Raw genomic sequence first — 13034 nt, forward strand, 5'->3', positions numbered from 1 at the left:
CTGACTCCCTAGGGCAGAGCGCATGCGGTGCCGGCTTCGATACTCTCTTCGTCACCTCGGTCACCTGTCACCCTACAGGTCTTACCTTCAGCATCACGTTCTCAAAAGCTTCCCTCGACTGCAACACATCCTCAGCCTTCAAGCACCTTTCCTCCAGCATGTTGGCCATTTCACATTGCTTTTATTTTTATTTATTTTTATTAATTTCTTTATTGATTAAGGTATCACATATGCTTTTTTTTTTTAATTGATTTTTTACAGAGAGGAAGGGAGAGGGGGAGAGAGCCAGAAACATCGATTAGAGAGAAACCTATATCAGCTGCTTCCTGCACTCCCCCTACTGGGGATGTGCCTGCAACCAGGTACATGCCCTTGACCGGAATCGAACCTGGGACCCTTCACTCTGCAGGCCCATGCTCCATCCACTGAGCCAAACTGGTCAGGGCCATTTCACATTGCTTTTGAGTCCATACTGCCTTTGCTCAGTGAGGGGAAGGACTCTGCTTTTCTCCTCATTTATTTCCAGGCCCTGGTAGAGCATCTGTTCATAGGCACCGAATATTTGTGAAATGAATGAACAAATAAGAGCTTCAAAAGAGCTCTGAGCAACGGGAGTGCCACCAGAATAAAAGTATGGTCTTTCATGATGATTGCGTTGAAAGTAATCAGATACAGAGATTCTGATGAGGGGTTCCCTTTAAACCTTTGATGTTATCACTAGTCTGGATTAAAAAGGCCAGGCCAGTAGGAGGCATTGTATGAGAGTGGATTAATGTGGACTGAGTCAGTTTTAGGTTCGAGTCCCAGCTGTCCTTTGTGGTTGTGAACCGTTACTTGAATTAAGTTTTTTGATCTTGAAAATAATAGTCCCGACCTTATTTGGCATTTGTGAGGACTAAACATATAATGCCTGTGACACATTTAACAGATAGGATCTCTTACGAGTTTGAAAGAGGTGCAGACTAGAAGATCCCACAATTTTTAAAGATTAAAAATGTAACAAAATTCTTTAAATCGTTTCCTGGAGAAAACAACATAACAACATAAATGCAATAATAATACAGTTAATAAGCTAATTACAATGTTTTTTTTTTTTTTGGTTTTATTTTTATTTTTCACACTGAAAGTGCTAGGATATATGTAAGAAAGTGGTTTAAACATTTAGAATTCTCATTTAAAGAGCTTAGAAGCCGAAACTGGTTTGGCTCAGTGGATAGAGCGTCGGCCTGCAGACTGAAAGGTCCCAGGTTTGATTCCGGTCGAGGGCACATACCTTGGTTGCGGGCACATCCCCAGTGGGGGGTGTGCAGGAGGCGGCTGATCTATGTTCCTCTCTCGCCGATGTTTCTAACTCTCTATCCCTCTCTCTTCCTCTCTGTAAAAAATCAATAAAATAAATTTTTTTAAAAAAAGAGCTTAGAAAACTATGAAAATCTATAAAACACTTGGAATTCATATTGACAGAGCTGGGAAATGTTTAGGAATGTGTTTGAAACACTTGGAATACATGTTTTGTTTTTTCTTTATTGATTAAGGTATTACATATGTGTCCTTATCGCCCAATTGCCCCCTCACCCCTCACTCATGCCCTCACCCCCTGCTGTCTGTGTCCATTGGTCAGGCTTATATGCATGCATACATATGTCCTTTGGTTGATCTCTCCCTCTTACCCCCACCCTCCCCTACCTTCCCTCTGAGGTTTGACGGACTGATTGATGCTTCTGTGTCTCTGGATCTGTTTTTGTTCATCAGTTTATGTTGTTCATTATAATCCATAAATGAGTGAGATGTGATATTTATCTTTCTCTGTCTGGCTTATTTCACTTAGCATAATGCTCTCCAGGTCCATCCATGCTGTTGCGAATGGTAAGAATTCCTTCCTTTTTACAGCAGCGTAGTACAAGTTTTTTAATCCACTCACCTGCTGATGGACACTTAGGCTGTTTCCAAATCTTAGCTATGGTGAATTGTGCTGCTATGAATATAGGGGTGCATATGTCCTTTCTGATTGGTGTTTCTAGTTTCTGGGGTTATAGTCCTAGAAGTGGGATCACTGGGTCAAATGGAAGTTCCATTTTTAGTTTTTTGAGGAAACTCCATGCTGTTCTCTACAGTGGCTGCCCCAGTCTGCAGCAAGGTTTACTTTCAGATGTGAGCCTTGGTGGACTGTAAGTTCAAAGTGCTATGTCTTTCAGTGAATGTGTCTCATTTGGCCATGTCACCATCTCCCAGTCACTGTGAAGGGAGCTCTCAGCTCTGGCTACCCCGCCAGGGCCCTGAGCACACGGCCTGGCACAGAGCCAGCGCTTAACATGATCATCGCCATGTGATCATCTCATTGTGGCTTCAGATAGTTTCTCGGTTCAGAAGTCACGTTTCTACTAAAGCCTGCACTATCTCCTTGTTGCTCTTGGCAGTGGATTTGGAACTCTGGGAAGTGCAAGCCACTTGAATAATACCTCTGTGAATATTAGGGCAGCGGCATGCAAATCTCTAGGACATGGCACCTAGCTCAGACGCTTCCAGTAGCCGCAATCACGAGTCCTGGCCCTGGCCTTGGAGCCCTGGCCCCGATTTCTCTCTAGCTTTCTCCAAAGCGCAGTCTACAAGGAAACCTCATCTCTGGTTCCCTCATTCAGTTTCCTTTGGCCCTCAGGAATTTGAAAACCCTCAAAATATTAAAACAATAATTTATCTCAGGCTAACTTAGAAACAGTCATTTACATACATTCTTAATATGTAAATTGGGAAAGAGAAATCTCCTGAAGCGAAAAACTCATGTGATTAAACTTTGAACAAGCCAAAGATATGTTTTTAAAAAATATATATTTTATTGATTTTTTTATAGAGAGGAAGGGAGAGGGATAGAAAGCTAGAAACATTGATCAGCTGCCTCCTGCACACCTCCCACTGGGGATGTGCCCGCAACCAATGTATGTGCCCTTGACGGAATTGAACCTGGGACCTTTCAGTCTGCAGGCCGACGCTCTATCCACTGAGCCAAACCAGTTTCGGCCAAAGGTATGTTTTTAACCAACTTAAACCTCTCAGCGCAGCGGCCTGCGGACACAAGATTCCCGGCTGAAACCGCATTTGCAGAGACTTTTCTCTTTTCGAAATGCTTTCCATGGTCACGTGATGTATACTGATCACCTGAGCAGCAAAACGCTGTCTAACGGCCAGAATGCATTTCAGTAGAATCACAGTGAAACGTTGTGGGAGACATTCACTAACCCAGGAAGGTGGCACAGCCGCAGTAACAAGTGCTGAGGGTGACTACTGTTGGAGCAATGGAAGTGACAGGATGAGATCGGATTACGGAAAGTTTCCGGCTTCAGAAAGAAGGGGTCTCCAGGGTTGGAAAGAGGTATTTGTTTGGTTCCAACAACAGAAGGGAGTGTCTGAGACGGCGGCATAACTGTGGGTGGGTGACCCTGAGATCTGCGCGACTGCGTGGTGGGTTATGGGGGGCAGTAGTCTGGGAGGGTAACGGGAGGTTTTTATAATTTGGTAGCAGTTTCTAGAGCGAGTACTTTTTTTTTTTACTTTTACACATGTCGTTTTATTATCTTTTGGGTGCGTGAGTTTAGTCAATTAACTTTTTTTTATAGTTATTTTAATTTGATTCTGAGAATGTTTAAATCTTATTCATTTTGCAGTAATTTTCTTTTTCTAAACAACTTTTAGCTTTACTTAAAAAAACCTATACATTGAGTTTTTACAATCAGAGATCTGTTTGTTAAATTGTGAAGTAGTTGACACTCGTCTTAACAATTTTAAAAACCACGCACAAAACTCTGTGTTTGATTCAGCAGTCCAAGGTGTACTCCCACTTTGCAGTTTACCCATCGCATCTAAAGAGGGTGGTTTTAGAAGCTGAGAACCTAGACTCAGGGAGCTCGGGGACAGCCTGGACAGAGTCCTGGGAGCTACCACTGCGTGCGGAGAGGCGGCCGGACAGGAAGCAGCGCGCCTGGGTGACAGGTGAGGCTGAGCCTGGGTGACAGGTGAGGCTGAGCCTGGGTGACAGGCGAGGCTGAACCTGGGTGACAGGTGAGGCTGAGCCTGGGTGACAGGGGGAGGCTGAGCCTGGGTGACAGGTGAGGCTGAGCCTGGGTGACGGGGAGGCTGAGCCTGGGTGACAGGTGAGGCTGAGCCTGGGTGACGGGGAGGCTGAGCCTGGGTGACAGGTGAGGCTGAGCCTGGGTGACAGGTGAGGCTGAGCCTGGGTGACAGGGTGAGGCTGAGCCTGGGTGACAGGTGAGGCTGAGCCTGGGTGACAGGTGAGGCTGAGCCTGGGTGACAGGGTGAGCCTGGGTGACAGGTGAGGCTGAGCCTGGGTGACAGGGTGAGCCTGGGTGACAGGTGAAGCTGAGCCTGGGTGACTGGGGGAGGCTGGGTGACAGGTGAGGCTGAGCCTGGGTGACAGGTGAGGCTGAGCCTGGTGACAGGGGGAGGCTGGGTGACAGGTGAGGCTGAGCCTGGGTGACAGGTGAGGCTGAGCCTGGGTGACAGGTGAGGCTGAGCCTGGGTGACAGGGGGAGGCTGAGCCTGGGTGACAGGGGGAGGCTGAGCCTGGGTGACAGGTGAGGCTGAGCCTGGGTGACAGGGGGAGGCTGGGTGACAGGTGAGGCTGAGCCTGGGTGACAGGGGGAGGCTGAGCCTGGGTGACAGGGGAGGCTGAGCCTGGGTGACAGGGGGAGGCTGGGTGACAGGTGAGGCTGGAGGAGGTGGAGTTTAAGGCATAAACCCTGGAGGAAGCAGGAGAGGAGGGCGGTTGTCAGGCAGAAAGGGACCGGAATCCGGCCGAGGCATCCTGCGAAGAAGAGACTGCGTTCTGAAAACCGATCTAAAGAACAGGCCTGGCGAGGAGTGAGCAGGGACGGAGACCGAAGTGGACGTGCCGATCTGGAGATAGATGTCCAGGTGGAGATGAAGCCAGAACTCGGGGGGAGGGGGAGAGGGGGGGGGCGGGGGGCCCAGAGAAAACCTGGGCCTGGGCGGAGCTTCGAGGCAAAGGGCGGAGCCGCCCAGGTGACAGATGACGGTCACCGAGATGAAGGTGGGTGTCCTCAACCTGAGGCCAGAGGCCAGGCCCGGTGTCTCCGGGCTGCCGGGCTGCCTGCTCCGGTGTGTCCTGGGTTCCAGGCTCCTCACGAGCTGCCGAAGGCGGAGAGCAGGTGCCCCTCCCAGGAGCCCAGCTCGGAGGCCATGTCCTCGGGGAGCGCGCAGGGTTCGCAGTTCGGGCCTCGGGAGCCGGGGTCCGAGGGCAGGCAGTTCACATCGACCTGGAGAGGCGGCTGCGGCTTCAAGCACGGCGCTCCGGTGCCGGTGCCGGTGCCGGTGCCGGTTCCGGGGGCCGCGGGGTGGGCGAGGAGCGCGGGCCGGGCTGCGGGCGGCAGGGACTTCCCGCTCTGGCGCCGCGACTTGGCGCGCCGGTTCTGGAACCACACCTGCGGGGCGAGGCGGTGAGCCCGGGGCCGGGGCCGGGGCGGTGAGCCCGGGGGCCGGGGCGGTGAGCCCGGGGGCCGGGGCGGTGAGTCCGGGGCCGGGGCCGGGGCGGTGAGCCCGGGGGGCGAGGCGGTGAGCCCGGGGGCCGGGGCGGTGAGCCCGGGGCCGGGGCGGTGAGCCCGGGGGCCAGGCGGTGAGCCCGGGCCGGGGTGGTGAGCCCGGGGCCGGGGCCGGGGCGGTGAGCCGGGGGCCGGGGGGGCGGTGAGCCCGGGGGCCGGGGCGGTGAGCCCGGGGGGCGGGGCGGTGAGCCCGGGGGGCGAGGCGGTGAGCCCGGGGGCCGGGGCGGTGAGTCCGGGCCCGACTGCCCCAGGGCTGGTCCCGCGTCCCGGCAGCGGCCGGCTCCTCCCCGCGGGGACCAAACAGAAGCCGCACGGAGTCTGGGAGGGAGACCTGCTGTGCGCAAAGGCGGCCGATGCTCAAATAACGCCGAACACCGGCTCTGAAGGTGCGTGTGCTCCTTGTCAGTGAGTCAGGGACGGGGTGCCCGGTGGGCGCCCCCCTGCTCTCCCGGCAGGTCCTGCGGGTGCGCCGCTTGGGGAGCCGGGGCGCCCCAGACACCCTCTCCCCCCGCCCTCCCCGCGGGGAGCGCTCCTGCCGGGGCCGGCGCCCAGGGGAGGCCGCAGCGCACGGGCCCCGGGACCCTCTCAGGGACCAGAATTCTCAACCTGTGACCAGCTCAGGGGCTCCCAGCGTTACCCCAAAACGCTCCGTCCTTGGCCCCCGGATTCCAGACGAGGCCCTGCGGGGCAGTGGCCAGGCCCGCGGTGACCTGTGGCTCAGCCCGCCCTCTGGCCTCTCCCCAGAGGGAGCCCCGCCTGTGCCATCGCCCTCTTTCCCGGGAAAAGTGCGGAGACGCCCCGCCGCCCGCCCGCGCCCAGGACGGCCCTTCTGTCTCAGGGGCGGCCGCCTCCTGGGGCCTCGCTGTCACATCCACACCCGGTCCCTCCGTTCCGGCCCCAAGGCCCGCCGCGGGGGCGCGGACAGGTCCCCGATGACACCGGGACGCGGGGGCCCGGGGGAGTCACTGCCGACAGCCCGGCAAGGGAGCGGCGCGGTGCTGCCCTGGGAACCCCGCTGCCAGCCCTCCGCCCCGCGCCCTCCGCCCCGCGCCCCCCACCTCCAGCCCCGCAGCCCCTGCCCTCCGTCCCCGCAGCCCCGTGCACCCAACCCTGCAGCCCCGCGGTCCCCGCCCCGCGCCCCGCTCTCTCCGCCCCCCACCTCCCGCCCCGCAGCCCCGCGGCCGCCGCCCGCTCACCTGGATCCTGGACTCGGGCAGCAGGGTGAGCGCGGCCAGGCGCTCGCGCAGGTGGATGTCGGGGTACGCGGTCCGGCGGAAGACCAGCTCCAGCAGCCGCAGCTGCTCCGGGCTGAACGCCGTGCGCTTGCGGCGCTGCGACGCCGACGGGGCGGCCGCGCCTTCGGGGGGCGCAGGCGGGCCCAGGCCGTCGGGGGCCGGCGCGGAGGGCCCGGGGCCCCGCCCCAGGAAGCCGGGGAAGGAGGCCGGGGCGCAGCGATCCGGGCCGGGCCCCGAGGGGCGCGCGGGGAGCAGGGCGGCGGCGGCGGGGCCCGGAGGCGGCGAGAGGGTCCCGCCGTGCGCGGGCCGGTACGCGGGGAACGCGGCGCTGGCCCCGAACCGGAGCGGGCGGGACCCCGCTGTGGCCATCGCCGCCGACCCCGGGTGCCCCGCGAGGGCCAGGGCCGCAGTTATACGGCCCCGGGGCCGGGGCGGGGCGGGCGCCGCGATCAAAGCGGGACGGAGGGAGGCCCGTGGCCCTCGGGGTGTGAGCCCGCCCTCGGCCCCGCCAGACACCGGGGGGAGGAACCACTTCCGCCGACCGTGGGGTGCGGGGGGAGGCGCGAACTTGGGCCCGGAGCCCCCGCCGGCCCCTCCGTCCATGCGCCCCGCCGGCCGGCACCGCAATCAACATCCCGGGAGGTTTGCTCCGGGAGGGGCGGCGGGGCCGGAGCGGCAGAGCGCCCCCCGGGGCCCGGTCCCCGCTCCCCGGGCCAGGCCGGCCTCTCTCTCCCGCCGCCCCGCGGGCCATCAAAGGCGTGTTTGCCCCCCGCCACGTGCCAGACCCGGACAGGCTGGTCAAACAGCCGGCCGACCGCCGCCTCCCCACATGCTGATCAGAGGAGGGGGGCAGACAGGGGCGCGAAGGGGCAGCGACGCCTGGGGAGGGGGCGCCCCTGCAGCCTGGGGCTCAGGTCCCGGGGGCGCAGGTGGAGAACGGGGTCGCGTTCACAAACGCAGGACGGGCCTTTCCGGGGCGCCAGGCGATGCTCCGGACGGTCCCGGGGAGGACGGTGCGGGCTCCGGGGATGTCCGGCCCCCGCCTCCGCCCTGGGCCTCCTGGGAGGGTCCCGTCGGTCCTGAGGTGCAGGATGGGGCGGTGTGTGCCTGCGTCCCCTCCCGGATTACAGGGCCCCCTTCTCCCCGGAGTCTGCGGAGCGTCTGCCCGGCGCCCCCCGCCCCCGCCCCGCTCAGTCCGCTGTCGCTGAACCCACTGCGGGGAGGAGAGGATCGCACACCCCGCTCCCGGCTCCCAGAACCTGAGCCGATCTCCCCGCACCCTCACTGCCCGTGACCCTCAGGCCTCTGTGGGGAGGGCCGTTCAGGGTCCCCGGCCTGCCGCCTTCGGTTCTAGAATGCTCCGAGGCAACCTCAGGAGGAGCTCGGATGCCCCCCGCCCCCGGGGGACATTCTTGGGGCTGCGGGAGGAGCTCCGCGCTGGACTCTCTCCTCCGGTGTGGTGTCCGGGACTGTGACCCAGAGCCCTGCGCAGCCCCCGGGCTCGAGGCTCGGAGAGGCAGCCGGACATTCAGCCTGCTGCTCCCCCCATCCTCCCCCCACGCCTCCCCCCCCCCCCCCCCCTCCCTTCTTCCTTATGCCTCCGCCTGGCCGTGGGGACATTCAGGCAGAAGGTGGATGGGATGGGGGGCGGTCATTCTTTCATCCACTCACAGGCTGTTTCCGAAGTGCCCCTGTGCTAGGCTGTGCTTGTGGGCGTTTCTATGAGTTAGGTATTGGTGCCCATTTTTTTTTTTTTTACAGTGAATTTATTTATTTACTAGTGGCCTGGTACACAAAATTTGTGCACTCGCGGGGGGGAGGGGGGCATGTCCCCCAGCCTGGCCTGTGCCTTCTCACAGTGCGGGAGCCCCGCAATCTATCGCCCCAATGAGGTAGGCCCTGCCCACCCATCCGGGGCTCCTCGGTGGATTGCCCCAAAGAGGTAGGCCAGAGCCCGGGATCCCACCTCCGGGAACCCCGCGGAAGCTGCGGGGAGCAGCTGCCGGGACCCGCCCCCCCCCAGGTCTCGCATGCAGCGTCAAGCCTCCCCCCGACCCTGGTGATGGATTGTGACAGTGTGACGGCGTCAGGGCATGATGACCACCTAGACTTTTATTAGTATAGATTTGTCAGTCCTCACTTGAGGAGACTTCCCATTGATTTGAAAAAAACATATATTTCTTTATTTCAGAGAGGAAGGGAGAGGGAGAGAGAGAGAGAAACATCAATGATGAGAGAGAATCCTTGATTGGCTGCCTCCTGCACACCCCCTACTGGGGAACGAGCCCCCAACGCAGGCGTGTGCCCTTGGCTGGAATTGAACCCGGGACCCTTCAGTCTGCAGGCGGACGCTCTGTCCACTGAGCCAAACCGGTTAGGGCTCCCATTGGTTTTTTAGAGAGAGTGGGAGTGTCTCAATGTTATAGACCAGGAAATAATCGACCATCTAGACAGGCCCAATGACTCCAAAGCCCCTGCTGAGTTCCCTGTCATGTCAGGTAGAAGGTGAAGGCCTGTCCCTCTCCAGTGTGTGTGTGTGTGAGGCTCATTAGGTTCCCAGTCACCTGCGGTGGTGGTGAGGGAGCCAGATCTAGGCAGACCTGAGTTCTGTTGCTATAGTGATGGGGACCAGGAAGCCAAGCCCCGCAGGAAGCCAGAGGTCTTGGCTGCTGGCTGCCAGCTGAGGTTTAACCACCAGGGATGGTCCAGCAACCCAGAAGCTCTGCCAAGGGTCAAGGGTCACGGGTTCTGCAGCCCGTGTGGGAATCCCCCAGGATCCCCGGCCAAGTCTCGCCCCTCCGCTGTGCTCACTGGGGCGCCCCGAAACTCGGACCTGCCGAGATGGTGAAGGCCTGGCCACACATGGGAACTGGAGATGGTTTGGCAAAAAACATCTAACCAAGTTTGAATGACAGTGTTTCTCTGTCTTTTAAACTGGTGATAAGAAATCCCAGCATTTCCTTTGTGGCATAATAATAATTATCCAAACGAACTAAACAAGCATGTTTTTATGGCTTTTCCTGGGAGTTTGTGTGGCATTATAATCTTCTACATTGAAACAGACCCCAGCCTTACTCCTCTCTCCTCCTTTTGCTGAAAATGAAGTTTTAATCGTGTGTCCCTGACAAATACCCTTGGTGAGGAAAGAGTGGAAACCCAGGGCTGGGATTCGAGTGAAGGGTTGAGAGAGACGCTTTATTTTATTCCCTTTGGTGCTCCTTTATTATTATTTTTAATCATATGTATGTATTAGTGTTATAAGTACATTTTTAAAACCTAGTTTTTTGATGACTAAATGCATGCAATGTGGGATTCAGAGTCAGATCTTTAAAAAACAAAAACGGATATTAGTGCCCGGCCGGCGTGGCTCAGGGGTTGAGCGTCGACCTATGAACCAGGAGGTCACGGTTTGATTCCTGGTCAGGGCACATGCCTGGGTTTCGGGCTCAATTCCCAGTGGGGTGTGCAGGAGGCAGCCGATCAATGATTCTCTCTCATCATTGATGTTTCTATCTCTCTCTCCCTCTCTCTTCCTCTCTGAAATCAATAAAAATATATTTCTTTTTAAAAAAGGACATTAGAGAGAAAACTGATGAAATCTGGATTAAAAAGAAACAATTTTTATTTTTATTATTTATTTTTAAAATATATTTTATTGATTTTTTTACAGAGAGGAAGGGAGAGGGACAGAGAGATAGAAACATCGATGAGAGAGAAACATCGATCAGCTGCCTCCTGCACACCTCCCACTGGGGATGTGCCCGCAACCAAGGTACATGCCCTTGACCGGAATCGAACCTGGGACCCTTCAGTCCGCAGGCCGATGCTCTATCCACTGAGCCAAACCGGTTAGGGCAGAAACAATTAATTTTTAAAAACAAGAGCAGAGGAGGCAATGTAATGAACCTGAGAAAAATGGATTTGCTTTGCCTTGGGCATGGCCTACCCAAAACGGATATTAGTGCCCGGCCGGCGTGGCTCAGGGGTTGAGCGTCAACATATGAACCAGGAGTCACGGTTTGAGTCCCGGTCAGGACACATGCCCGGGGGTCTGGCTCCATCCCCAGTGTGGGGTGTGCAGGAGGCAGCCCATCAGTGACTCTCCCTCATCATTGATGTTTCTACCTCTCTCTCCCTCTTCCTTCCTCTCTGAAATCAATAAAAAAAAAATATATATATATTTTAAAAAGGGACACTAGAGAGAAAACTGATGAAATCTGGATTAAAAAGAAACAATTTTTAACAACAGGAGCAGAGGAGGCAACGGAATGAACCTGAGGAAGAGGTTTGCTTCGCCTCGGGCATGGCTTTCTCAGTGCTCGTGGGACTTGTGCGCTGAGCAGTAGCTCGCCAGATGTGAGCCCGGCAGGTCCTCCACGGCTCGGATGCGTCCCCCCAAAACTCAGGTTAGTTCCACTCCTCGTGGGCGTGACAGGTGCCTGTGAAGTCGGGCGCTTTTCACTGAACGCCACGTCTAGGTTCCTTACTCAGTTTCCCTGCCGCACGCGTACAGCGAACAGCTTGTTGCTTCTTCTCTGCCTGTATCCCACGCTGGACAGCGGAAAGGGCCCGCCCAGCCCTTGGCAATATCTTAACAAGCAACGATCGCACGTTATTTTCCCCAAAGAGAGGCGCTGTGGGATTGAAGCGCATGTCCCAGAGGCTCGTGAGTGCTTTCTCCCACCGCAGTGAGCCGACTCCGGAAGAGCCCAGTGAGCCTCGCACGGCCCTCGCCCACCCCGGGCTCCCCGGCCCCCCAGGGGATTTGCTTTTGGCCAGAATTTATACTTGGTCACGCCTGTTGAAATAGATGCAGTGGGAGGATTGGTGAGATAGAAGGCAACCCTCAGAGCTGCTGTCTGTGAGGAGGGAAGGCCAGTCAATATAGGTCAAGATGCACGGGGAACGCAGCAGCTTGACACAGAAACGGTGTTGTCTGGAGCAGGCAGCCGAGGACGGAGCCACGCGGGCCGCCGGCCGCTTCTGCTCCTCATTCCCCACCGCCGTCCTGCCTCCCCGAGTCTCCGAGGCCCGCCTTTCCTCTCTAAGTGCTAAGTACCCTCTTCCCCAGGCCTCTTTGTTGTTCGGGGAGCCCCTGGGCGCGCCCCACAGCCTGGGCTGAGAGCCGGGTTGTTTATTGGAGAGAAAACCGGGAAGGCAGCCCGGGGAGCCGGTGAGACCCGCAGCTGTTCGCCCTTTGATCCCGGCCTCGCTTTGATTTCATCGCTCCTGCCTGGGCCGCCCCCGTCCCCACAGTTTATTTCAGATCCAGTGGTTACGAGGGATTGAGGGGCAGCACCCCGGAAGGAAGGCACTGATGTGCCAGGAAAGGGACCAGAAGCTCTCTTTGTTTAGTGAACCCCTATACGTTCGCATAACAAACTCAGAGTAGATTCTGAGCCCCACAGGCTGAGTTTCTTAAAATGACGGCTTTACTTTGTTCAGTTCTTTTTCTTTTTTTTTTTTCTACCCAAAGCCTCTGGGTGAGCCTTTCCCGACCCCGGTTCACACAGCAGGCCAATCCAGTTAAAGGAACCTTTCAGCTTTAGAGAAAGGAAGACATGGATTCTCCACGTTTGTGTCTCCACACGCGATAAAGAGCGGAGACAGCCGAAACCGGTTTGGCTCAGTGGATAGAGCGTCGGCCTGCGGACTCAAGGGTCCCAGGTTCGATTCCGGTCAAGGGCATGTACCCTGGTTGCGGGCACATCCCCAGTAGGGGGTGTGCAGGAGGCAGCTGATCGATGTTTCTCTCTCATCGATGTTTCTAACTCTCTATCCCTCTCTCTTCCTCTCTGTAAAAATCAATAAAATATATTAAAAAGAGCGGAGACAGCCGGCAGGGTGTCTGGTCATCACACCCGACGCTGTGGCCGCTTTCTGGAACGTGCCTGCTGAGCACAGATACGTTAAAACGTCATCCTGGACACGAGCATGGAAAACAAAGATTGGTCTCCCCCGGAGGGTTCTACGGAAGAAACCCTTGATTCCGGTCCCACGGAGAAGGAAGCGAGTGTTTGTGCTGCCGTTTCGATGACTGTGACTCAGGAAGCGCTCCCTGCAGAAGAGTAATGATGAACGAAGAAGGAACGCGGGCCAGCAGCCCAGGCGCGGACCCCTGCTGCCTTGCAGACACACACAGCACCTCCGAGCCCTTCTTGCCAAACGCAGAGCCAGAGTCGAGTCCAGCAAAGAATCCTTCACCCTGGAGGGCCTGTCTTCTCCCCAC

The 13034-nt window shown here is 57.3% G+C and overlaps 1 protein-coding gene and 1 pseudogene across 1 annotated transcript; one reads left to right on the forward strand and one right to left on the reverse strand.

Moving 5' to 3' along the window:
• Positions 1–5153: 5153 nt before the first annotated feature.
• On the reverse strand, positions 5154–7174 carry MIXL1 (Mix paired-like homeobox). The gene is made up of 2 exons (XM_054713165.1): positions 6767–7174; positions 5154–5453 (listed from the first exon to the last, which is right to left on the reverse strand). Exons 1-2 carry the CDS (start codon positions 7172–7174, stop codon positions 5154–5156), a joined length of 708 nt encoding a protein of 235 aa, XP_054569140.1.
• Positions 7175–8692: 1518 nt separating this feature from the next.
• Positions 8693–13034, forward strand: part of LOC103304282 (adiponectin receptor protein 1-like) — a 32837-nt pseudogene continuing 28495 nt past the window's right edge.

The sequence above is a fragment of the Eptesicus fuscus genome, chromosome 24, assembly GCF_027574615.1.
Source record: "Eptesicus fuscus isolate TK198812 chromosome 24, DD_ASM_mEF_20220401, whole genome shotgun sequence".
NCBI classification, from domain to species: Eukaryota; Metazoa; Chordata; class Mammalia; order Chiroptera; family Vespertilionidae; genus Eptesicus; species Eptesicus fuscus.